The 26,843-nt window shown below is 40.9% G+C and overlaps 1 protein-coding gene across 1 annotated transcript in view; it reads left to right on the forward strand.

The window, feature by feature from the left end:
• The first annotated feature begins 666 nt into the window (after positions 1 to 666).
• The window catches only part of pitpnbl (phosphatidylinositol transfer protein, beta, like), a 28,954-nt gene continuing 2,777 nt past the window's right edge, over positions 667 to 26,843 (forward strand). Inside the window, exons 1-10 of the mRNA XM_060901832.1 lie at positions 667 to 767; positions 1,431 to 1,461; positions 1,754 to 1,899; positions 6,713 to 6,804; positions 13,797 to 13,804; positions 13,994 to 14,068; positions 14,219 to 14,302; positions 22,683 to 22,760; positions 22,874 to 22,981; positions 23,192 to 23,314. Coding sequence (XP_060757815.1) covers positions 748 to 767; positions 1,431 to 1,461; positions 1,754 to 1,899; positions 6,713 to 6,804; positions 13,797 to 13,804; positions 13,994 to 14,068; positions 14,219 to 14,302; positions 22,683 to 22,760; positions 22,874 to 22,981; positions 23,192 to 23,314 — 765 coding nt within the window. The 5' untranslated portion in view covers positions 667 to 747. The remainder of the gene's footprint in view (positions 768 to 1,430; positions 1,462 to 1,753; positions 1,900 to 6,712; positions 6,805 to 13,796; positions 13,805 to 13,993; positions 14,069 to 14,218; positions 14,303 to 22,682; positions 22,761 to 22,873; positions 22,982 to 23,191; positions 23,315 to 26,843) is intronic.

The raw sequence follows: 26,843 nt of genomic DNA on the forward strand, positions 1-26,843 counted from the left end.
ACAGTGACTCGAAAATCACTAAAATACATGAATACTAAATGAACAGTTTGCTCTCATGGCGCAGTTCACATTGTGCGCAGCTTTCCGATTTAAACTGTTTTTTTTTTCTCATCCTTATACTTCCTGTTTCATGGACTGTAACGGATTTGCTTATTTAGTAATTTTAATACAGAATTTACTTTGAAATTATAATCAGACACTCCAACGCCCCCCCAAAAAAAAAAAAATCGGCCGTGAAAAGGCGGCATCCGCCAAAAGGCGCGCTGTTTGCATCCCTGCAGATACATTGTAGATAATAACAATATCTTTGCGTTCTATGAGAACGCAAAGATATTGTTATTATCTACAATGTATCTATTTGCTGGGGACGTTCGTGAACATCAAAGCTGCCACTTCGGGTCATTTTGAAAGTGAGTGCAATGTAGACCATAGAAAACTGTGTCACAACATGCCTGTCATGTCAACTTTTTTTTGGTTTGTTTGTTTTATTGACGGGGTTGTCCCCGAGGATTTTTTTTCAGTAGAGATAAAAACCAGAGGGGGGGGATGATCCCCCCCCCAGCAAATCGCACCCAGATTATTATTATACTGAATAATGCAGCACCAGTACATTATATACACGAGTCTCTGTAGCGCCCCGCCCCTTTACGTCCCGCCTACTTTCCTGATGACACGCGCAGACGCGACTGTCCAATTTCCGCCGACCGAGAGCTTCTCGTTCGATGTTCGGTTCTGTGCGGATTCGGTATGGTACTGGTCAAAGAATAGTGAGTGACTCTAATTTATCACTTTACAGAAATATTAATTATGTGTTTTTGATAAGGAGCGCGCGCTGTTTCCGGGTTAATTCTGTGCCTCTCGTTACATAACAATGAATGCAAGTCAGTGACTGGGGGGGTGGGGGGCAGCTTATTTGTCCTGCGCTAGCATTAGCATTAACATTAGAATGAGAGAGTTAGCCTGCTGGCTAAAGCTCCTGGGAGCAAATTCATCCGTTCCATATATTCTGCTCGTTTTGGCAAACCACAGAATAAACAATTTAGAAATTATCCGCTATATATAAATAACGGAAATATAAACACCGTTAGCTAGCTTAACCAGCTAACGGGGCGGAAAGCGGCTTCACACCCGGTACTGGCAAGAGCAAGGCGTTGGGATGGAGTGGCCGGGTTATTTCTCCTGCACCCGCATTCCGGGAAATATCGCGTCTTGGACTAGGATTGGATAATACTTTATACCCGCTGTCAATCAGCTCATAAACTAATTTTCCGAGATTCTGATTGGCTGCGAAGATAAAATATTAGCCAATCCAGTATAGGAGGCGGGACTAATAAGAATGCGGGTAGGGAAAAAAAATAAACACTGGTCAATATATTAGCTAGCCATTGTCTCTACAAGTGATCTGTTTTATTTCTGTTCATCTTTTTCAGTCAGGTGGTGTTGCCATGCTCAGTAGAAGAGGTAAGTTAAAAAATTCAGAATTTAGACCTTCAGATCAGCTCATTTTGAGAGCTGAATAGATAGCTATTTACTCCAGTATATGATGCTCGAGTTAATGCACTGTCCAACAGCTTGATGAGTGTAACATGGATGTTCTAGCGTAGAAAGAAAGCACTATGATTCCGGACACCGTGTCAAGATTGTGCCACCATGGCCTTTTGGCTCCTGAGAGACCGCTCTGATCTTTTGTGCACCTTCATGTTTGAAGTGGTTGTGCTTCATTGCCATTTGTTGCTTGTGTAATCCTCATTAGTACCAGGTTGGCCAGCTGTACTCGGTTGCAGAGGCCAGTAAGAACAACACAGGAGGAGGTGAAGGGATTGAAGTCCTCCGAAATGAACCATATGAGAAAGAAGGGGAGAAGGGTCAGTACACCCACAAAATCTACCACATACACAGGTACGTACATACATACATACATACATCATTCTTCAGTGTCTGTGCTGAAATCTGGAAATCGGTGTAGTTTTAACGGCTTTACACATACAGCGCGACGTGAATGCAAAAGTGCAAAAAAAGAATTCGTTGACTAACTAATATGCATATTAAATGCTATGCAATTATGTGAGAATTTTACAAAAACAATTGTATGACGATAGAGTTGATTAATTATGAGCTGGTGGTTATTCTTTAAAAAAAAAAAGGGATTTATGGGTACGTCCTATTGAGGTATTTCACCTGACGTCACAGGGTCACGTGACGCCCCGGTGTCTGCCATTTTGAAGGTCAAGCTAGCTAATGTCAACAACATAGTAGCTAGTATGTTACTGTAGCAGTGTTTACGTTCAGTCATTTGGATGACTGTTAAAACCTTTCAGTCTCAAGTTTTTCCTTTACTGTATTTACTAGTTTACTGTAATTATGATCCGGCAGCTATTTACACCAGATCCAGTGTAAATAGCTGCCGGAGCGCGCTCTGGCTTGCTCCCCATCAAATTAAGCAGCGCGCTCCGGCTTGCTCCCCGTCAAATTAAGCAGCACGCTCCGGCTTGCTCCCGGAGTGCTCCGGCCGAGGTTCCGGAGCGCGCTCCGGCTTGCTCCCCCTCAAATTAAGCAGCGCGCTCCGGCTTGCACTGGATCCGGTGTAAATAGCTGCCGGATCATAATTACAGTAAACTAGTAAATCCAGTAAAGGAAAAACTTGAGGCTGAAAGGTTTTAACAGTCATCCAAATGACTGAACGTAAACATTGCTACAGTAACATACTAGCTACTATGTTGTTGACATTAGCTAGTGCTAACAGCTAGCTGCTAGTACACTGCTACAACACAGACACCGACCCTAATAATGCAGTTCTTGGTCATTGCCTGGTAACAGCAAATTTATAACGGGCCATGTCTCAACAGACTAAGAAGTTATTTCAATGACATTTAATAACATTTTGTTTATCCTGAGGACCGAAAGTAAATGAAAATGTGAACAAACCTTAGCTGTAATAAGATGGCGACCACCGGCTCCAGGGACGACCCGCTGATGTAGGCATGTTACCCAGCCTGACACAAATATTTGTAGGCATCCAAACTCTTATACGCTTTCAGATCAATACCTGTGTATGGCGATGGGTTTTTAACGACATAGGTATACAGATCATGTGGGCCGAAGTCAGGTAAAGACGAGGGCTTCGTGTACTTCCGTACGTCAGTGAACAATCCTGGTGGAAGCAGGTAAACGCCGTTCTCTAAGCCTGCTAACCTCACTTTTTTCAAATACCTCTCCCTCTGCTCGCCCTGTAAATGCCCTACGTCGCTGGATAGTGAAGGTGTTTTCTGCATCTCGCTCCTTTTTCTTTTACGTTTTTCGTTTGTCGCCTTCCTCGCATTCAAACTGATTCGAGCCGTGCCGTCCAAAATGGCAGCCTAACGATGCATCACATGACTTGGTCACGTGGGTGAAAAGCCTCAATAGTGAGCAGTAGGTGAGAACTCGGGGGGGTGTTTACTGCTTGGTTCGGGAGTTGCCAAGACTGATAACGAGCTTCAAGTAGGCTACAGACCATGAACTGTACACCCACCATTTTAATTGCCAAGCTCCTCCCTTATTTTATTTTTATTTTTTTACACTGACATTGTTTTTAAGGTCGTTATCTGTATAATTCTTGTTGCCGTTGTCAAACAGCACTGGGTTTTGAGACCCAAACTGCATGTGAGACTCCACCAGGCCTGCAGCAGTTTGATCACATCTCCACAGCCTGCATCCTGATCGGTTGAACGTGTTCCTTTCGTGGATGAAATAATAGAAAATTGGACCTGCTGCTGCGAAAAAAAAAATCACTTCTTTGCACACAAACATTCGTCTTTAATTCTGGGATAGTTGTTTGATAAAAGTCGTAATGACAAATCACGCTGTATGTGTAAAGACCTTTAGACTGAGCATCCACAGACCTAGACAATCCATCGCAGGCCTCGAAATGAACTTTTTTTTCCCCTATTGTCCCAGAACTGTCCCAAAAATAAATTCCAACTGTCCCAAAGTGAGGATGGACTGTCCCAACCTGGTTTTCAGGAAGTATGTCTTACAACAACAACAAAGCTGAGTCAGAGTACAGTATTGCTGTGTAAGCTAATTGTCAGTTGAAATAAACTCAAAATCAACTCAAATTCAAACTTGTCTTGTCCGGTTTATTATTAGACTTGTGTCTACAAATTTACCAAAGACAAACCAAACATACTTTCTTTTCAAACTTTCTTCCCACTTGTTACATAGGATATATGCTGAGTCTACTACTTGTCTTAGGTAAACATTTGTAAAGAAACATATATTACACTAGTCTAGAAACTCTGGCCTAGACTTTCCACTTGTTACATAGGATACAGCAAGTGGTCCCTGTAATTTATCGCTACGTTCACACTGCAAGGCTTAATGCTCAATTCCGATTTTTTTGTGAGGTCGTTCACATTAACAAATATATGCGACTTGTATGTGATCCTCAGTATGAACGAAAAGCGACCTAAAAGTGTTCCGCATGCGCATTGCAGGATACGACGACGTCACACGCAGTGAGCATGGCCAGTGTTTACGGAAGTAAAACCGCCCGGTTGCGGTATGACCCATCCAATCTAGCTTGAATAGCTGCATCCCCCCAAATGGAAATCAGCTCCCTAACCTCTGCGTCCTTCCATTGAGAAGATTCAGAACCTTCACAGCCCGAAGCGTCCCTCGCATTGATGTCATGCGCAGGGGCGCAGATACGTTTTTTGAACTGGGGGGGACAAAAAACTGGGGGGGGACAAAGCTGCCAGCAAACCAACCCCAACCCCGATATGCCTGTCAAACTTGTTGTGGGTTACCATAGCAACCAAGCTCGAGCTCACAACCTGTGCAGTCTGCGCAGCTCAACCAACCGAATATCAGTCTTTGTTTTATGTGAGTTGTTGCAACTATGTATACACTGCCGTGCACCTCAATAAACCGAATGGTAATTAGTCTTTTGATTTTTCCGTGAGGTTTGCCTTATGCAAAGAAAGACAGCATAGACGTTTTTTCCTCCCTATAAGTGGGGGGGGACCGAACGAAGTGAATTTAAATCTGGGTGGGACGAATCCCACCCGTCCCCCCCCTCTATCTGCGCCCGTGATTATGCGCCATGTTGTTGTAACTTTTTTTGAGAGACCCGCCGCCTACTTCAGCGCAGAATAGTGACGTTTGTGGCTTGTTGATGACGTGTAAGTCGGATGAATGCGACCTGGCGGTTCAGACTGAAGTCGCATATGAAAAGAGCGGATAGGAATCGGAATTAGGACCACATATCCAAACGGCCTGGGTCGGATTTGAAAAAATCGGATCTGTGTCGTTCATATTGTCAATAAAAGATCGGATACAGGTCACATATGGGCGAAAAGATCGGATTTGAGTCACTTCAGCCTGCAGTGTGAACGTAGCCTATGTGGACTCTGCAGTACTATTAATACAATATACAAATGTTTACCAAAGACAAATTGTTTAAATAAAAAAACATATACATTTTCTTTCTTTGAGAATTGTCCTCTGCGCCATGACCCAACATCACAACATACTGATATTTCTGTTTTCGGCAATTCCATTCGTCATTTCGTGGGAAACTTGGCGAAGTTTACCGAAACTCACGAGGTAGCTTGAACTACACCGTACATTCCCGAGCTTTGCCGGTTTACCATATTTGGCATTGTCAGCTGATCTCCCGAACATCACCGAGCTCACGATTCTTTACGAAGATCGTCCGGAAAGCGTGATTCGGGATGATTCGTGCTAGGGAGTTTTACCGAACGTATTCCGGAAATATCCGAACGTTAAACAGTTGCAGTTTGCCATATTTTGTGGATGCCTTGATTGGCTGGAAGCTGTGATTGTTTGAATGTTGTTTACATGGATAGAATGTCGGCGAACTGGCGGGAAAGTGATTCGCACGCGCGCTGTAATAGTGCTGAATACAGATCAAAGGCGATGGGCGGAGTCACGAATCAGCGCATCTCTGGCTCCCACGCGCGCTGTAATTGCAGAGCACAGATCAGATTCGGGGGGCTTTTTGGGAGCCGAAAGCTGGGTCGCGCGCCTGACAAACGTATGAAGGGCTGACATTCTGATGTTGATTATTTTTCTCCTGTCCCAAAAATGTTCCAAAGTGATTTTTTTTTTTTTTTTTTTAGTTGTCCCGGCCTAAATTTTAGTGGCCAGTGGCCATCGGGACACCGTTAATTTCGAGGCCTGCATAGACAGTAGATTATCGCTGAGTGCAAAAATTTGTGCACCCCACATGGATGTCCAGAATTGTTACAAAACAGGTTAAAAAGTGTGTTACTTGTATATTACAAATGCAAACAAAACCCCAAAATATCAGTTCAATAGCATCTCCCTTTCTGAATGTGATTAATGTTCTTCAGATGCCCACGGTTTGTCTCCAGCGTCTTTCCACGTGCCCTAAGCAGCTTTTGGATCCTCTCGGCTGTAATCCTTGCCCCTTAATTCTTTTCGACATCTGTTCTAACTCTGCCAGGTCGCTTGGCCAATCTTTGTGCATCCTTCACATTTTGCTTTAACTCTGCCAGCTATCACACACCACCTTTTTCAAATCAGGCCAGCAGATTGATCAGGTCATAACAAAACTAACTATTATGATTGTTATTATTCTGTCGACTTTACATGATGTTTTAGATTGTCTTAATGCCACATACGGTCAAATTTAGCATTGATCTTCCTAGAATTGACCTGCAGTTGTAAACAGTTCTTTGTTTTGCAGCAAGGTGCCCACTTTCATTCAGATGGTTGCCCCAGAGGGAGCGCTGGTATTTCATGAGAAAGCCTGGAACGCCTATCCTTACTGCCGCACCAGTGAGTATTTTACAAACCAGGCATCTTTTTAAAACTTAGAGGTGGTGTCCGTAACTACCGCATGTACTTCCACGTGTATATATCCGAATCAAGTTTATTGCCAAGTATGTTCTCACCTACAAGGAATTTGCTTTGGTGCTTGAGCAGTTAAAATAGAAGACTTTAGCAAAGATAAAAGTAGCTATATACATAGAATAAAAAAAATAGAAGAATCTGAAATGTACAGATTTTAAAAGTGGACATATTTAAGATGTATGCAAGACCTGTACATCCATTTGAAAATCACTATTTCTTTAGCAGTATTTAATGCTAAAGAACCGAACCCTAGTCCACAAGGACATGCTTGGTTGGTAGTAAAAGGCACGTGAATAATTTGTAGTATTTATATTACATTTGAGCTTATTACTTTCCTTAGTTCTAAAGAATGTCAGTTGTAAATTTGTTTTAAGAGAAATTCATACAAGAAAAGCTACATACAACTTTTATATTATGTAATAATTGTTCGCCAAAGGGGAAGTGAATATTCACTGAGCCTGAGATGGATGATTTGAGTATAAATACACAGGTGATTTATTAAAAATAATTTATTTCAAACTTCAAAAGTGGCACGCGAATGTAATAACGGCGCGGCACAGACTTGTGATTTATCTACGCCGAGTCACACAATACTTGGTTTTGAAATCGATGAAAAAAAAATCACAATTCCACCTTGCCTTTGAATAGTTTTAGACCAAACTTCGTAGCATCTTTAGTGCTTTTAGGAACAGCATTTTCTTTCATAATTTGTAATTCTTCCTCACTTATGATGACAAAGCAATTGGCTGCCATTTTGCCGAGTCGCTCATGGTCAAAAATCAAAGTCCTTCCCACACCATGTGGCGCATAGGGCGATGCCGGTCTCCGTTTCCGTAGCCCTCGGCCTTTCGCCTATTACATAGCTAGGGTTACAGTGGGGGGCTAGTCCTCTGGTAACCACAAGAGTTTGACTCCCCACTCGCATCTGTATTGCAGCGTGCCTTGCCAGATGGCAGTAGGTACAGTGGGGCAAAAAAGTATTTAGTCAGTCACCAATTGTGCAAGTTCTCCCACTTAAAAAGATGAGAGAGGCCTGTAATTTTCATCATAGGTATACCTCAACTATGAGAGACAAAATGAGAAAAAAAAATCCAGAAAATCACATTGTCTGTCTGATTTTTAAAGAATTTATTTGCAAATTATGGTGGAAAATAAGTATTTGGTCAATAACAAAAGTTCATCTCAATACTTTGTTATATACCCTTTGTTGGCAATGACAGAGGTCAAACGTTTTCTGTAAGTCTTCACAAGGTTTTCACACACTGTTGCTGGTATTTTGGCCCATTCCTCCATGCAGATCTCCTCTAGAGCAGTGATGTTTTGGGGCTGTCGCTGGGCAACATGAACTTTCAACTCCCTCCAAAGATTTTCTATGGGGTTGAGATCTGGAGACTGGCTAGGCCACTCCAGGACCTTGAAATGCTTCTTACGAAGCCACTCCTTCATTGCCCGGGCGGTGTGTTTGGGATCATTGTCATGCTGAAAGACCCAGCCACATTTCATCTTCAATGCCCTTGCTGATGGAAGGAGGTTTTCACTCAAAATCTCACGATACATGGCCCCATTCATTCTTTCCTTTACACGGATCAGTCGTCCTGGTCCCTTTGCAGAAAAACAGCCCCAAAGCATGATGTTTCCACCCCCGTAGGTATGGTGTTCTTTGGATGCAACTCAGCATTCTTTCTCCTCCAAACACGACAAGTTGAGTTTTTACCAAAAAGTTCTATTTTGGTTTCATCTGACCATACGACATTCTCCCAATCCTCTTCTGGATCATCCAAATGCTCTCTAGCAAACTTCAGACGGGCCTGGACATGTACTGGCTTAAGCAGGGGGACATGTCTGGCACTGCAGGATTTGAGTCCCTGGTGGCGTAGTGTGTTACTGATGGTAGCCTTTGTTACTTTGGTCCCAGCTCTCTGCAGGTCATTCACTCGGTCCCCCCGTGTGGTTCTGGGATTTTTGCTCACTGTTCTTGTGATCATTTCGACCTCACGGGGTGAGATCTTGTGTGGAGCCCCAGATTGAGGGAGATTATCAGTGGTCTTGTATGTCTTCCATTTTCTAATAATTGCTCCCACAGTTGATTTCTTCACACCAAGCTGCTTACCTGTTGCAGATTCAGTCTTCCCAGCCTGGTGCAGGTCTACAATTTTGTTTCTGGTGCCCTTTGACAGCTCTTTGGTCTTGGCCGTAGTGGAGTTTGGAGTGTGACTGTTTGAGGTTGTGGACAGGTGTCTTTTATACTGATAACGAGTTCAAACAGGTGCCATTAATACAGGTAACGAGTGGAGGACAGAGGAGCCTCTTAAAGAAGAAGTTACAGGTCTGTGAGAGCCAGAAATCTTGCTTGTTTGTAGGTGACCAAATACTTATTTTACAGAGGAATTTACCAGTTAATTCATTAAAAATCCTACAATGTGATTTCCTGGATTCTTTCCCCCCATTCTGTCTCTCATAGTTGAAGTGTACCTATGATGAAAATTACAGGCCTCTCTCATCTTTTTAAGTGGGAGAACTTGCATAATTGGTGGCTGACTAAATACTTTTTTGCCCCACTGTACCATTTTTATGATGGTCTTTGGTATGACCTGACCGTGAGTAGAACTCGTGATCTCCTGATCGAGAGGCGGACATGCTAACCACTAGGCCAACTCGCGGTTACAGTTGCTCATGGTGATTATCGAGAAATAATCTGACTCTTTCGACCAATCAGCATGTACGATTTTCAATAATCACCTGCGTGTTTATACTAAATAACGACACTTTCAGACATTTTCACTATGCATAAAATGTTTCGGTTTCCAGTTTACTGTATTATACTCATTTGGAAAAGAAGAAAATGTAAATGGAATTAGTTCTTAACCCTTCGATGCAAAACATGGGTCAAAAGTGACCCGGCTGAGTTTTTATCTTCTATATTTTTGCAATAAATTAATTCCATCATTCAGTATTCAAGGTATTCCTCAATTAACTTGTTTTTGATCATCATACATCCTTATTTTATTTTTTCCTTTCTTACTTTTTGAATAAAAACCCTTTTTGTATCACTACCCTTCTAATGCACAACATGGGTCAAAAACGACCTGCATTCATTTTCCAGGTTATTTCATGTATGGCTGAGTGTTTCTATGATATACTTTTTGAAATAAATTCATTTTGTCATTTACTTTTCCAAATATGCAGTAAATATCTTGTTTTTGTTTAGCACAAATCATCATTTTTATTTTTCCTTTCTTAAGTTATGAACAAGCACAGCTTTTGTAATTCTACATCAAGTTTACACACATGGGTCAGAACCGACCCGCATGCATTTCCTACAGCGTTTGGTGGGAACTGTGAATTGTGCTTGTGTCAGACATTTCACAGCTCAGCACAGCGCCCTTTGCCCATCTAATACATGCAAGTAATGTTTTTCAATTGTTCTAACATTACCTTAGAAAAAAATTGATTATGTTTAGGTTCCCTTGAGAGTGAGTAGATTACTTGTCAGAAAGTACACACTTGCTACACCCACGGTGTAAGAAGGAGAGGTACCGCAGGTCATTCATACCTACTGCTGTCAGACTGTATAACATCCACAACTTGTACCGTAGCACCAATAACCTGTTTGTCGTTTAATTTGTACAACCCCCATTCCAAAAAAGTTGGGACAAAGTACACATTGTACATAAAAACGGAATGCAATGATGTGGAAGTTTCAAAATTCCATATTTTATTCAGAATAGAACATAGATGACATATCAAATGTTTAAACTGAGAAAATGTATCATTTAAAGAGAAAAATTAGGTGATTTTAAATTTCATGACAACAACACATCTCAAAAAAAGTTGGGACAAGGCCATGTTTACCACTGTGAGACATCCCCTTTTCTCTTTACAACAGTCTGTAAACGTCTGGGGACTGAGGAGACAAGTTGCTCAAGTTTAGGGATAGGAATGTTAACCCATTCTTGTCTAATGTAGGATTCTAGTTGCTCAACTGTCTTAGGTCTTTTTTGTCGTATCTTCCGTTTTATGATGCGCCAAATGTTTTCTATGGGTGAAAGATCTGGACTGCAGGCTGGCCAGTTCAGTACCCGGACCCTTCTTCTACACAGCCATGATGCTGTAATTGATGCAGTATGTGTTTTGGCATTGTCATGTTGGAAAATGCAAGGTCTTCCCTGGAAGAGACGTCGTCTGGGTGGGAGCATATCCAGGTCTGGGTGGGAGCATATCCAGACCTGGATATACCTTTCAGCATTGATGGTGTCTTTCCAGATGTGTAAGCTGCCCATGCCACATGCACTAATGCAACCCCATACCATCAGAGATGCAGGCTTCTGAACTGAGTGCTGATAACAACTTGGGTCGTCCTTCTCCTCTTTAGTCCGAATGACACGGCGTCCCTGATTTCCATAAAGAACTTCAAATTTTGATTCGTCTGACCACAGAACAGTTTTCCACTTTGCCACAGTCCATTTTAAATGAGCCTTGGCCCAGAGAAGACGTCTGCGCTTCTGGATCATGTTTGGATACGGCTTCTTCTTTGAACTACAGAGTTTTAGCTGGCAATGGCAGATGGCACGGTGAATTGTGTTCACAGATAATGTTCTCTGGAAATATTCCTGAGCCCATTTTGTGATTTCCAATACAGAAGCATGCCTGTATGTGATGCAGTGCCATCTAAAGGCCCGAAGATCACGGGCACCCAGTATGGTTTTCCGGCCTTGACCCTTACGCACAGAGATTCTTCCAGATTCTCTGAATCTTTTGATGATATTATGCACTGTAGATGATGATATGTTCAAACTCTTTGCAATTTTACACTGTCGAACTCCTTTCTGATATTGCTCCACTATTTGTCGGCGCAGAATTAGGGGGATTGGTGATCCTCTTCCCATCTTTACTTCTGAGAGCCGCTGCCACTCCAAGATGCTCTTTTTATACCCAGTCATGTTAATGACCTATTGCCAGTTGACCTAATGAGCTGCAATTTGGTCCTCCAGCTGTTCCTTCTTTGTACCTTTAACTTTTCCAGCCTCTTATTGCCCCTGTCCCAACTTTTTTGAGATGTGTTGCTGTCATGAAACTTCAAATGAGCCAATGTTTGGCATGAAATTTCAAAATGTCTCACTTTGGACATTTGATATGTTGTCTATGTTCTATTGTGAATACAATATCAGTTTTTGAGATTTGTAAATTATTGCATTCTGTTTTTATTTACAATTTGTACTTTGTCCCAACTTTTTTGGAATCGGGGTTGTACTACTTCACCACTACTACCTCTGCCATCTCTCATCGATGCAATTATTATGTGCAATAATATAGACCCTAAACTATTTTTATGCATACTTTTTTATATATATATGTATGTGTGTGTGTGTGTGTATATATATATATATATATATATATATATATATATATATATATATATATATATATATATATATATGTATGTATGTATATATATATATATATATATGTATATATATATATATAAAATATACAGAGTCTACCTGTAATGTGCAATTTTTCCGAGCCTCTCAATAAGGCAATTGTTCTATACTTTTTCACGGTAGATAATGCAAATAGCCCTCTGTATTTAATTCTTCGTTTGTCTAATTTTTATTTGTTTTATTTATCTGTTTGACATTTTCTTGCTACTGTAACGTGAATTTCCCCGATGTGGGATGAATAAAGTGAATCTAATCTAAAGTTACAAGTAATTACTATTAGCTACCTAGCTGTTGACATTCTACTTTAGTTAGCTAATTTTATTATAGTTGGCTTAGCTAACTACATAGTTAATAAATAACTGGCCCCATTCACTGCTAAAGTAGTTACTTGAAACAAATTATTATAGTATTAAGACAATTAATTTTAAATCACACTTGGATGACCCATGTGTAGTAATATATAAAAAGTATTTTTGTTCATAAAGTAGGAAAGAAAAATTTAAATTAATGATTTGTGGTAATTAAAAACAAGATATTTAAAGAATACTTGGAATATTCAATCATGAAATAAATTGATTTCAAAAGAGAGAGCAAAGAAAAACTCAGTCAGCATGAAATAACCTGGAAAATGAATGCGGGTCATTTTTGACCCATGTTGTGCGTCAGAAGGGGTGCACATATGTTTTGCATCAAAGGGTTAAGAAGCCGGACGCTTCAGTTGCTCAGTATTTTTAAGGTACTGATATCACCTGAGAACTCTCCAGCGAAGCCAGGCATGATGTAATTTATGACAGTATGTTAGACAGCCCTACTTTCAGCTGTTACTTTAACATATTGATTCTCATTGCTGAAATGAAATGTTTCCAGATGTACAGTTCTGTGCAGAAGTCTGAGGCACATGTAAAGAAAAGCCGTAGACCAAAAATGGCTTTAAAAAATAATGAAATGTCCAACATTAAAAAAATACTGTAATCAGTAAGCCGTCAATGTTTGGTGTGAGACGACCCTTTGCTTTAAAAACAGTATTCTGAGGTACAGTGAGTGCAGTTTGATAAGGAAATGAGCTGTAGGTTTTACTGAGCGTCTTACAGAACCAGCCCCAGTTCTTCTGGACACTTTGACTGTCACACTCGCTTCTTCATTTTGCACCAAAACCCAGCAGCCTTCATTATGTTTTCTTTTTTAATCTAAAAAGTGCTCTCTTATGTAATATGCTGCTCAGATACAAACATTTTTCTGGAACATTTAATTTTGTGCTGGAAAACGAACGTTTGGACTCTAAAATGTTTTTGTACCGACTTGATAACGTAGAAGTCATAAACTAGAAATCTATAAGTTTGTATGAAAAAAATAGGGTGCCTAAGACTTTTGCACAGTACTGTATAATACTACAATAAGCGGAGTCCAGTATAAGTAGCAATTAATCATATTTCTCCTTTCATTCCTCTCTCCTCTGCTGGATTACCTCTGCTGCAGTCGTTACAGTGAGTCTGGTTTTGTTTTTTTAAATTTGTAATTGTTTTCCTTCGTATTTTATGTTGGAACATCATATCTGAATATTTCCTCAGGTAAAGAAATCACAGCTTCATCAAGCAGTATAGGGAAAACGAGTTATGAAATATCCATGTCTTTTGTTTGTGATTACTCGTATCCTTTTTTTTTTTCTTTCCCAGAATGAGTACATGAAAGATGACTTTTTTATTAAGATCGAGACCTGGCACAAACCTGACTTGGGAACAACTGATAATGTAAGTTAATAAGAGTCAGTGAATGTTGTACTGACTACAGAACATGTTTTCGATATCCAAAAGATCCTGAAGAACTTGTGTCTAGTAGGGAGGGGAAAAAAAAAAAAAGACACCCTGATACTGATTTTCCTCTCTCTGATTCTTCTCTAGCCTCATGGCCTTCCTTCTGAAGAGTGGGAGGAAACTGAAGTAGTGCCGATCGATATCGCTGATCGCTCTCAGGTGGATGATGCAGTAAGTCAGACGCGGAAATTTGAGTTGGTTAGCAAAGCACTTTTCTGCCAGGTGGTACAGCAGGGTACAAATCTGTAATCCCGTATTTCATCTTTATTTCTGTTTCCAGGGCGCCTGTAACTAAGTTCCCATGCTGAGTTTGGTTACTGAGAGTACCGAATGTGGATTTATGGGTGAAGCCAGAAATGGGGCAGACTGTTGATTAGCAATAATAACCGGTTTGTCATGATTTGTCACTCAAACCTGACAATCACCATTTCGAGAAACACTCAATGTCCAGAATGGCTTTTCTAGCAGGATGGTATTCAGGATTGGTGTAGTGACCCTACGAAAGTTTCTTTCTCTCTTCAAATGTCCTTTTCACAACGGCTTTAGCAGTGTTCTCCACTATCGTTAATGACTTGGCGGCCCGCGGAGTCATAACGGCTAGAGAAGCTATTACAGAGATGCCTACTAGTACGTATTAGGGGTGGGTATTGCCAAGGACCTCACGATACGATACGCATCCTGATACTTGAGTCACGATATGATACGCATCACGATACTTGAGTCACGATACGATATTGCGATATATTGCGATATTCTACATAGTTCACTGAAAAATGTAAACGCATTATGCATCTTAAAATCCGAGTTGTATGTACATCAGATGATAGTGATAATTCATGGGACAAACTGAGTCAAAACAATGTAATTCAAATTATCCATGCCATTTTATTGTAACTATACAAGCGCAAGTTACAACATATTTGCAGGAACAACACACTGTCTGGAACACATTGAAAAGTGCGGTGTGGGTCAGTGTCCACACACTGAAACTGAATTGAAACCTCAGTGAATCATGTTTCTTCTGAACTTTGAGTAAATACTCAAAATAAAATGCAGTGTCTCACACACACTAAAATTGAAAATGCAAAATAAAGTGACAAAATTAAGTTCACAGTTACAGTAAGTCACACATCACTGAAGTAGACGGGAGGACTTTGGTGCTGTCCAGTGTAGTTTGCTTTAGTTTGCTTTTAGTTTTTTTTTTTTTCTCCTTTCCTTTGGAATCCAAAGTGCCTCCAAACATCTGCCTTAAAGTTCGGCAGCGCCCCTAGGCTTACGTTAACAGCCATGTTTGCTTGGGTTTTTTTTCCTCACTGCAACCACCGGGAAAAAAAGAGAAGACGAAGAGTGCTTTGCAGTGAGGTAGCGGCACAGCGACACCTTGCGGAGCAGAGGTGCGGAAGTCGTACTGGATTTACAACCCGTCTGAAACATGATTTATTATTTGACAAAATATCGATATTCAAATTTTGAGTATCGATATTGAATCGGAAGACAAAGTATCGCGATATATCGCCATATCGATATTTTTGCCCACCCCTAGTACGTATTGGCCGTATTTTGTACGGAAAAGTTACGTAAATACGATGTTACGGCAAACAGTGTTATTCTGTACGGAATTATTATAAAGTCTTAAAAAATTCCAGTGAGTTGTTTTTAAATGTCCAAGCGACTTTTTCAATCCATGCGCAATTCACGGCTAGGCTATTTATTTTTACGACAACTGCACATGCTGTGTGTGACATGCGCAGATTCCGCACATGCTGTGTGTGACATGCGCAGATTCCGCACATGCTGTGTGTGACATGTGCAGATTCCGCACATGCTGTGTGTGACATGCGCAGATTCCGCACATTTGTTCGCGCTATTTTCGATACGGTAGAATGGCCGTGCATTACACCCAGTCAAAAGGGCAATGGATACGCGCACTGCAAACTGTGTAGAACTGACATTAACATCACTCATGGTGGTCGCGATGACTGCAGGCGGCATGTCAACTACAAAAAAAAACATATGGAGTATGCTGAAATGGCGAGTCAGGCGGAAAGTAAATCTGGGGGTATCCAGCAGTTTTTTACGAAATCTGTGGATGAAAAGACACGGAACATGACACGTGCTGAAGCGGTGATGGTTGACCTATGCTTGGAGTTGAACTTGCCAATTAGTGCCATGAAATGTGAGTTAAACTTATTCAGTTTCTTTTTACATGTCTGATTTTTATTCACTGAAATATCAAACACTGGCTGTACTTCTTTAATTCAAAGTCTTTTCAGTGTTGCAAGTGCAAATGTGCATGTAGTATGATCAAAAACAGAATTTTATGATTAGTGTTGTTGGGATTGTGGCAAAAAATTGATCATTCCACTGTTTTAAATACAATTATAAATGTCATTTTATTCAATGTCTCTTCTGAAGCATTATGCTGAAGTATTTATATATTGGGACATTAAGATAACAATGTCGGACTCTCTTTGGCATGAAATAAGAAATTATTATTTTTTTTATTTTATTAGAATCCGTTAACAGGTAGAACATTTTGCCAGGCAATATAATATAATACTTTTGAGGAGTTACATTCAATACCAATGATTGGTAGTCAACCGTAATGTCTGCAAACAGGGAACACTATTGTATTTATAAAAATGTGATATATTGTACGCTCTAGAAATTTGTTGAGTGGAAATTCAGTTGAGATGGCTGCTCGCGTTTTTGTTTATTCAGTTCACACAAAACAGTTCTTTTTAATAATTTAAATGTTAAACATATTGGTATATACACCTCTTTATAATGTAAATGCGCATAAATTAATGTTACTGAAAGTCATTCCAAAATACTGAAAAATGTTTTCAAGAATACTGAAATTCAAAATTTGGGGTAGGCATCTCTGCTATTACCGCCGGCTCATTAATGCGCCGCCGAGCCTTAATTTTTGGCCGCCCAGTCAAAAAAAATAAAGTTTACTTCAAAGAAAAGTAAAAAAAAAAAACACGCCAATACAAACGCCAAAGTAATTCTCTGATCACAGATCGTTGATGCGCTTTACTTTACAATAGGTTCAACAGAGGCCCTTAACGCTTGCCTGCTCACTTGTCACTACGCGTGTGTAGTGCGGCGACAGAGGAGTGCGTGTCAGTTAAGTGGCTCCGATTGCCTCAGACCTCCGAGAGGAGTACAGTGGAAAGAAAAGACACATACTGCACATCAAATGAAAGGTAATTTTGTGTAGAATTCAACTAAAAACAAAGATTCTATTCAATAAATATTTCAGTAACGGAGTGACAAAATAAATGTAAAGTTGGCTCCCACTGTCAGATTTTGCACAAAAGCAGCTACTTGCGAAATAAATAACATGCAACTTAGGCCCTGTCCACACGGCAACGGATTCAGGTGAATCCGATAAAAATTGTTTATTGTTTCGGCCTGGCGTCCACACGGCACCGGCATTTTGGGTGCCCCAAAACGATATTTTTTGAGAACGGTTTCCAGAGTGGAAAAATCTGGCAACGGCGCCGTTGCGAAGTCGTCTGGATGAATAGAACAGATTTGTTTACGATGACGTCACAACCACATGACTAGAACAAGCAGCACGCTGGGTAGAAGAAGGGGTTTATGCGCATGCGTCCTACTTCTTCTATTGTTCTGGTGTCTCCGATGGGACCGTCTTACAGCGCACGTAGAGGTGTGGCATGTGTATTGCATCGTTTTCAGCAAGCGTTGCGTTGCCATATGTACCTGATATTTTACTGATCCGTTGCCCATGTGGACGCGATATTTTTTTTTTTTTTTACCCGCTAAAAAAAAAAAAAATCTCGTTGTCGTGTGGATGTAGCCTAGGTCAGCTGAAGCATTCCAGGAAATGGCATCTGAGGGGTTTCTTATTTCAAAATCTTCTGGTGCGAGGGGGGACACCCCCCTCGCGAACCCCCCGGCGATGGCCGCTCAATACTACCGCCGAGCTATAACTTCAGGTAGTGGAGAACACTGCTTTAGGACGCCAGATCACAATTTTATCATTCATATTCAATTCAATATTATATCACAGTTAAATATTTCACTTTTAAATAATTTACTCACATAAATGAATTTACTACATCAGGCTTTCGTCTAAACCGGGGAACAGGGGCGCTGCGCCCTCTTACTCTCGGCGTGCGCCCCCTTACCGACTCCGTGAAAACATCCCAGCAACACTACGTGACAATGTGTCTGATCATCAAATACGTTATAATTGCTCCAAAAATATTCCAATCATGGTAGATACACCGCCAGACGGTGCAAAAACAATCCGAATTGGCGTTTTCCAGACTGAGGCGCCATGTTGTTTAGTTGTTTACTTGTCGCGGCTGCTCTCGCGAGATTTGACATGGGTTACATACAAGGTCAGCTGACTTGTAGCGTGAGATTTCTCGAGACTGAATGACCTTTCACCCACCGGCACGGGAGCTTTTGACAGAAGTAGTTGGCGAGTTGTTTTTATTGACACTTGGGCATTTAAAGATGTCATCCTGCGGCACGAAGCGGAAGAAAGCCAAAGACTGTCCGGGGCAGAAGAAGATTACTTCTTTCTTTTTCAATGTTGACAGACAATTTGTTACAATTTCCCTCTCAGATAGCCTCAGAATGTCCCATTGGAGCATTTTTCAAAGGCTTTGCACGGCGGGGGGGGGGGACAACCGGCACCATCCCCCCCCCCGCTTCGCTCCCTCGCCATGGTGAGCGCCCTCATACTAAATTTTTTTAGAAAAAACCCTGTACATGTTTTCTTGTTGCTGATATTTAAGGTAACATTTTATTACTTGCACACAGGAAATTCCAGCATTTATTTTACTTTTCTTTTCCCCAACCTACATAAAATCTAGGGCAGAGTGATGGGGCCAAAAAAGTTATCACGATAAATTTCATATCAGTCGATATAGATAATTATCCCGATAGATGTATGTAAGATTTGTTGTTCTCTTCTGCTGGCTGAAAAGCCCAAACGGCGATTTCCGTCCGTCTTGGGAAGGGTACTCAGCTTCTGAAATCAACAACTCTAACAGTTTTTGGAGGAATTTCATGAAACTTGGCAGGATTCCTTGTTATATGTCGGTAATACACATATTATAATTTTGTTAAATTCGGTCACGTTTTACCAGAGTTACAGCCCTTGATTAACAAAATTATACTTTGACAATTTCATGAAGGTGTGTTCGCCTTCTGACATCGACTCCTCTCACAATTTTTGGACGAATTTCTTGAAGCTCGGCAAAAGGCCTTGTTATATGACGGTAATAAGCAGATTGCGATTTCATTTAATTTGTGAAAATTTTACCAGAGTTTTGACCCTCGATTAAATAACTTTGACACTTTCATGAGGGTGTACGTTCTTCTGAAATCAACTCCTCTCACAATTTGTGGAGGAATTTCACCAAACTTGGCAGAAGGCTTTGTTATATGACCGTTATACGCATATTGAAATTTTGTTTAATTTGGGCAAATTTTACCAGAGTTACGCCTTTGGTTATTAACAAACTTGTACTTTGGCAGTTTCATCAAGGTGTGCTTACTTTCTGAAATCAACTTCCCTCACGATTTTTATTATCCCCCGCTGGCTGAAAGGCCCGAAGGGGGATTATGTCATGGCGATGTCTGTCCGTCTCGGGAAGGGTGCTCACCTTCTGAAATCAACTCCTCTCACAAATTTTTGGAAGAATTTCACAAAACTTGGCAGGATTCTTTGTTATATGTCAGTAATGCGCATATTGCAATTTCGTTCAATTCAGTCACATTTTACCAGAGTTATGGCACAGTTGCCAGCGGGGGATATTGTGCTCTGAGCACTCTTGTATTGCGATAGTTATGATTATCATTTTATCACCCGGCCCTAATAAAATTCATCATCAAGTTTGGCTGAATCTGAAATGGCTTCCTATTTCATCTCATCTCATTATCTCTAGCCGCTTTATCCTTCTACAGGGTCGCAGGCAAGCTGGAGCCTATCCCAGCTGACTATGGGCGAAAGGCGGGGTACACCCTGGACAAGTCGCCAGGTCATCACAGGGCTGACACATAGACACAGACAACCATTCACATTCACACCTACGGTCAATTTAGAGTCACCAGTTAACCTAACCTGCATGTCTTTGGACTGTGGGGGAAACTGGAGCACCCGGAGGAAACCCACGCGGACACGGGGAGAACATGCAAACTCCGCACAGAAAGGCCCTCGCCGGCCACGGGGCTCGAACCTGGACCTTCTTGCTGTGAGGCGACAGCGCTAACCACTACACCACCGTGCCGCCCCACTCGGGAGACTAAATATTAAAATTCACATTATCAGTTATTTAGAGAGATGAATGAAAATGTTCACTCAAAACATTTATGTACTTGGCTTCACTTGGGTCAATTGCCAACTTTACTGCAAGCCAACAAACTCGCTCTGACTGGTGCCAAGTCGTTTGTCCTCTCTGACAGCTCCTCACATAAGGGTTGTTTTACAATCAGGGTACAAAGTTTGTGTCACAGGGGTCCAAAATTCAAATTGATTCAAACTGGTTCTTGTACCAGTTTTTAAGTGAAGGACAAGTTAAAGAACAGATTTCAGGTAATTTTTTGACGTGTGTGTATGGTAGTTTTGTGTAATCTGCTATAAGATAAAGAAGATTAAGTGTAGCTTTAAGCAGGGCTGGGAGAAACAAATGAAGTGATTCTCAGAGAGGACTTTTTTTTTTTTGACAATTCAGAATCCACGACTTCCATAGTGCTTTTAAATATAAGGCTGTAAGCTTTGTGTTATTTGTCTCTAATGTTTATGTCCCAATATCTTGACCACATTTTCGGATGAAAATAATCATTTTAGATATGTTATTTTATATTGAAAAATTAGCTGTCTCGGAAAGGACCTTTTTTTGATACAATTACATACTAATTTGATCAAAATAGTCTGAAAACTTACTGGCATTCAACATTAAAACTTAACTATGTTTCCAATGATATGGAACCAAATATGTGTTTTATGATATAAAGAATGATTTAAGTGCATCCCTTTTGGAGCTACCGGTGGTCAAAAAAGCACATTTTCTAAATGACACGAGTAATTTTGCTAAATGTGACACATATTGCCATACATTCACCAAAAATAACATTATCACCAATTTTTTTTTTTTTTTTGCATGGTAAATAGAGCTGTCACAGGGCTACAATAAACAACCAAGTTTATTTAGTCAAGCCTTTTGATATTGAAGATAATAAGTGTTAAATGTGATTTTTAGCTTGCGTACCCTGATTGTAAAACAACCCATAATTGTAATGTAAAACAAGCCATAGGTCTGTTTTGTGTAAAATAAAATCCATTCGCAAATTTCAGATAATACTTTACGAATTGAATATGTCTCGGAACTTAATCACAGGTCACCACTGTGCATCCTCCAGAGAAATACTGCTACTTTCACAGGGACATTGTTATTAGATTGGAAACAGATGCGGATAGTCAACCAGGTTCTTGTTTCGGCTTAGTAATTATATTAGGGATGTGCGCAGGTATTAGAATATCTGGTTAACAGTTTGAGATGTCAGTATTCAAATACTGCAGTCACCTTTCAGGTCCTCAGTATTCTTTAGGTCCAGAATAAGTCAGGGGGGGAAAATATGAAAAAGAAAAGCAGAACTGCTTCAGGTTGAAATATTTTCCTGACGTTCTTTGGTTGGTTTATTGTTTTAAATTTCTGTTTCTCTGTATTGCATATAAATATGTGCGTCCATTGACAGGAGGAACTTTTTTATTTGCTGTGGAAAAATTCTACTTGATTGCACCATACTAATATGATTTTTTTCCTCGTTCCTAATTATTTACTGAATATCCATTCATTTAAGTCTTATGGTGATGATACACGGGGCAACTTTTTGGGCAATGTTGCTGGGCAATTGCGTTTTGACTCTTTTCTATTGAGATTGGGCAACATTGTTTCTTTCTGAATGGTTTTGATAATCTCTGGCAACTTTTTGAGATAAGCCAATCAGAACGCGAGTATCGAGTCATGTGACCTCCGGTGAGGTTCGGATCAGAAATTTCAAACAAATATGGCGGCCGCTCAGTGTCAGTGGAGTGAAGAGATGGAGAGACTCCTCATCTGTTTTTACGCCGGTAAGTTGTTATTTTAATATTCTATATGGAGGAATTTACCTCACCAAAGCTCTAAAAAACAACAGACAGCTTGATTAAATGGTCACAGCAAAAATTAAGACATCGATTTTTTTTTTTAGCTAACTGTAAACTGCCATTGCTAACTGTTGTTGCCCATTGTTAGTTGCCCTGAAAAGTTGCCCTGTGTCTCACCTAGTTGCCCGTTGCCAGCAACATTGCTCGGCAACATTGCCCAAAAAGTTGCCCCGTGTATCATCGCCATTATAATGAATAATAAATTTTAAACAGATGGCACATCTCTAAACCGTACTGTTCTGTTGCAGACTATTTGGTGGTAAAAAGCTCTACCGCCCCTCTCTGTTCAAACCATCCAAGCCTCTGAAATTATCTGTAAAAAACGTATTTAATAGTTCATATAAATTTGTCTTTCAGGACTATAAGCCAGAGGAGGATCCTGCTCTCTTTCACTCTGAGAAGACTGGTAGAGGGCCACTGGGACCAGGATGGAAGGTGTGTACACACACACACACACACACACACACACACACGTGCACTCGCACTCTTCATCAACACAGACAAAATTTCCTAAATGATTGAAATACTTTTCGCTGTTTCTTCTGTAGAAAGAACTTCATAACAGTAACTGTCCCTATATGACTGCGTATAAGTTGGTGACTGTGCATTTTCGCTGGTGGGGTCTGCAGGGCCGTGTGGAGAACTTCATTCACAAGGTAATAAACCTTCTCGTTTCGCTTTGGCCCACGGCGAAGTTACGTTGTCCGCTGTTCAGTCTGGACTTTTGATTTGCGAATATTCTTTTCTGTGTTATTCCGTGTGAATCATGTCTGTGTGTCTAAAGCTATATTAGTGTAAGAGAAGCACAGTGTAATAACACGTCTCTACCCTTATTTTTTTCCCACTTCGTCATGCTGTCTGAGCAGCAGGAGAAGAGGCTGTTTACTAACTTTCACCGGCAGCTGTTCTGCTGGCTGGACCGCTGGGTGGACTTGACCATGGACGACATCCGCAGGATGGAGGAGGAGACACAGCGGGAACTGGACCAGGTAAAACGTGACCTCCTGTCCCTTTCGTTCTAATACAATAAGCGTAAATGCCATATGTACCGTATTTTCCGGACTATAAGTCTCACTTTTTTTCATAGTTTGGCCGGGGGTGCGACTTGTACTCTGGAGCAACTTATATGTGAAATTATTAACACATTATTTTATAATTTCACATGTTCGTTATTTTCACACTGACATCCGCAAGAGGGCGCTCTAGGCTTGTGTACCTGTACCTGCTACTTCTTTACCACTGAAAATTTTAAATTTCAACATTACCGGTAACTTATAAAGACAACTGAGAAGGGCTGAAAAAAAAATGCCATCAAAAAGAAAATCATATTCTGCAGATTACGAGCTGCAAGTAGTGAAATATGCAGCCGAAAACGGTAATCGAGCAGCAGAAAGAAAGTTTGGAGTGAGCGAGAAACTTGTGAGGGACTGGCGAAAAGCGGAGGTTACTCTTACTGCAATGAAGAAAACAAAAAAAGCTAATCGCGGGCTAAAAGCTAGGTGGCCACAGCTAGAGGAATGAGTTTGCACATGGGTGCTTGAACAACGTGCTGCCGGGAGAGGCTTGTCAACAGTGCAGTTGCGTCTCCACGCCCAGGTACAACCCCGATTCCAAAAAAGTTGGGACCAAGTACAAATTGTAAATAAAAACAGAATGCAATGATGTGGAAGTTTCAAAATTCCATATTTTATTCAGAATAGAACATAGATGACATATCAAAGGTTTAAACTGAGAAAACGTATAATTTAAAGAGAAAAATTAGGTGATTTTAAATTTCATGACAACAACACATCTCAAAAAAGTTGGGACAAGGCCATGTTTACCACTGTGAGACATCCCCTTTTCTCTTTACAACAGTCTGTAAACGTCTGGGGACTGAGGAGACACGTTGCTCAAGTTTAGGGAGAGGAATGTTAACCCATTCTTGTCTAATGTAGGATTCTAGTTGCTCAACTGTCTTAGGTCTTTTTTGTCGTATCTTCCGTTTTATGATGCGCCAAATGTTTTCTATGGGTGAAAGATCTGGACTGCAGGCTGGCCAGTTCAGTACCCGGACCCTTCTTCTACGCAGCCATGATGCTGTAATTGATGCAGTATGTGGTTTGGCATTGTCATGTTGGAAAATGCAAGGTCTTCCCTGAAAGACACGTTGTCTGGATGGGAGCATATGTTGCTCTAGAATCTGGATATACCTTTCAGCATTGATGGTGTCTTTCCAGATGTGTAAGCTGCCCATGCCACACGCACTAATGCAACCCCATACCATCAGAGATGCAGGCTTCTGAACTGAGCGCTGATAACAACTTGGGTCGTCCTTCTCCTCTTTAGTCCGAATGATACGGCGTCCCTGATTTCCATAAAGAACTTCAAATTTTGATTCGTCTGACCACAGAACAGTTTTCCACTTTGCCACAGTCCATTTTAAATGAGCCTTGGCCCAGAGAAGACGTCTGCGCTTCTGGATTACGTTTAGATACGGCTTCTTCTTTGAACTATAGAGTTTTAGCTGGCAACGGCGGATGGCACGGTGAATTGTGTTCGCAGATAATGTTCTCTGGAAATCTTCCTGAGCCCATTTTGTGATTTCCAATACAGAAGCATGCCTGTATGTGATGCAGTGCCGTCTAAGGGCCCGAAGATCACGGGCACCCGGTATGGTTTTCCGGCCTTGACCCTTACGCACAGAGATTCTTCCAGATTCTCTGAATCTTTTGATGATGATATGCACTGTAGATGATGATATGTTCAAACTCTTTGCAATTTTACACTGTCGAACTCCTTTCTGATATTGCTCCACTATTTGTCAGCGCAGAATTAGGGGGATTGGTGGTCCTCTTCCCATCTTTACTTCTGAGAGCTGCTGCCACTCCAAGATGCTCTTTTTATACCCAGTCATGTTAATGACCTATTGCCAGTTGACCTAATGAGTTGCAATTTGGTCCTCCAGCTGTTCCTTTTTTGTACCTTTAACTTTTCCAGCCTCTTATTGCCCCTGTCCCAACTTTTTTGAGATGTGTTGCTGTCATGAAATTTCAAATGAGCCAATATTTGGCGTGAAATTTCAAAATGTCTCACTTTCGACATTTGATATGTTGTCTATGTTCTATTGTGAATACAATATCAGTTTTTGAGATTTGTAAATTATTGCATTCCGTTTTTATTTACAATTTGTACTTTGTCCCAACTTTTTTGGAATCGGGGTTGTAGTTGCCAAGGAGATGAATATAAATGACTTTGTGGGAGGACCTTCTTGGTGTTACTGCTTCATGCAACGCAACTGCCTCTCTATCAGAGCAAGGACAACGATGTCCCAAAAACTGCCAGCAGACTTCCAAGCCAAGGTCGACAGTTTCTGTGAGTTCGTTGAAAAGCATGTAACTGAGCACAATGTGACACCGGATCATATTATTAACATGGACGAGGTCCCCCTCACGCTTGACATTCCCATGGGCCGAAGTGTCGCAGAGAAAGGGCTAAAGAGTGTGAATATAGTAACAACTGGTCATGAGAAATCACACTTCACAGTGGTGCTGGCATGTTGTGGAGATGGATCAAAATTGCCACCAATGGTCATTTTCAAACGAAAAACCATGCCAAAAATCCAATCCCCCTCAGTTGCCATCGCCATTAATGAGAAAGGGTGGATGGATCAAGAAATGATGAACTTATGGCTTACGAAGTGCTACACTAAGCGTCCGGATGGCTTCTTTAGAACGCGCAAAGCCCTGCTTGTGATGGACAGCATGCGAGCGCACATCACGCCACAGTTCAAAGATAAATTAAAAGTTTTCAACTCCATACCTGCCATCATCCCTGGAGGCTTAACCAAAATACTCCAGCCACTTGACATCTCCGTGAACCGGAGCTTTAAGGCAGTCTTGCGTAACCTGTGGGAGCAGTGGATGATGGATGGAGAGCACGGCTTCACGGCAACCGTGAGAATGCGCCACGCAACTTTCCTGGAAGTCATTGGATGGATCGACAAAGCATGGGCTTCAGTGACAACCGAAACCATCCTGTCAGGATTCAGAAAGGCCGGAATAATTGGAACTGCAACTGACGACGAGTCTGACGAAAGCAACGCGGAAGAGGAAGCAGCGCTTCGTCTACCTCCGGAGTTGGCGGATTTGTTTAGAAATGACACCGAGGATGAAGAATTCAATGGATTTAGTGATTTTGGAGTGAGATTGATGGTTTGGCAAACTTGTTAGCATGTTCTTTATGCTATAGTTATCTGAATAACTGTTAATATGTTACGTTAACATACCAGACACATGCTCAGTTTGTTGTCTATGCGTCATGTAGCTGAATGTGTTACGTTAGCATACCGTAACCCTATTCGGCCTGTTGTTCTCTAATCCATTATTATTTTAAATTGCCTTTCAAGATGAAATGTCTGTTCTTGGTCTCGGATTTTATCAAATAAATTTCCCCAAAAAATGCGACTTATAGTCCAGTGCGACTTGTATATGGTTTTTTTCTTCTTTATTATGCATTTTTTGGCTGGTGTGACTTATA

This window comes from Neoarius graeffei, chromosome 20 (genome assembly GCF_027579695.1).
Source record: "Neoarius graeffei isolate fNeoGra1 chromosome 20, fNeoGra1.pri, whole genome shotgun sequence".
Classification (NCBI taxonomy): Eukaryota; Metazoa; Chordata; class Actinopteri; order Siluriformes; family Ariidae; genus Neoarius; species Neoarius graeffei.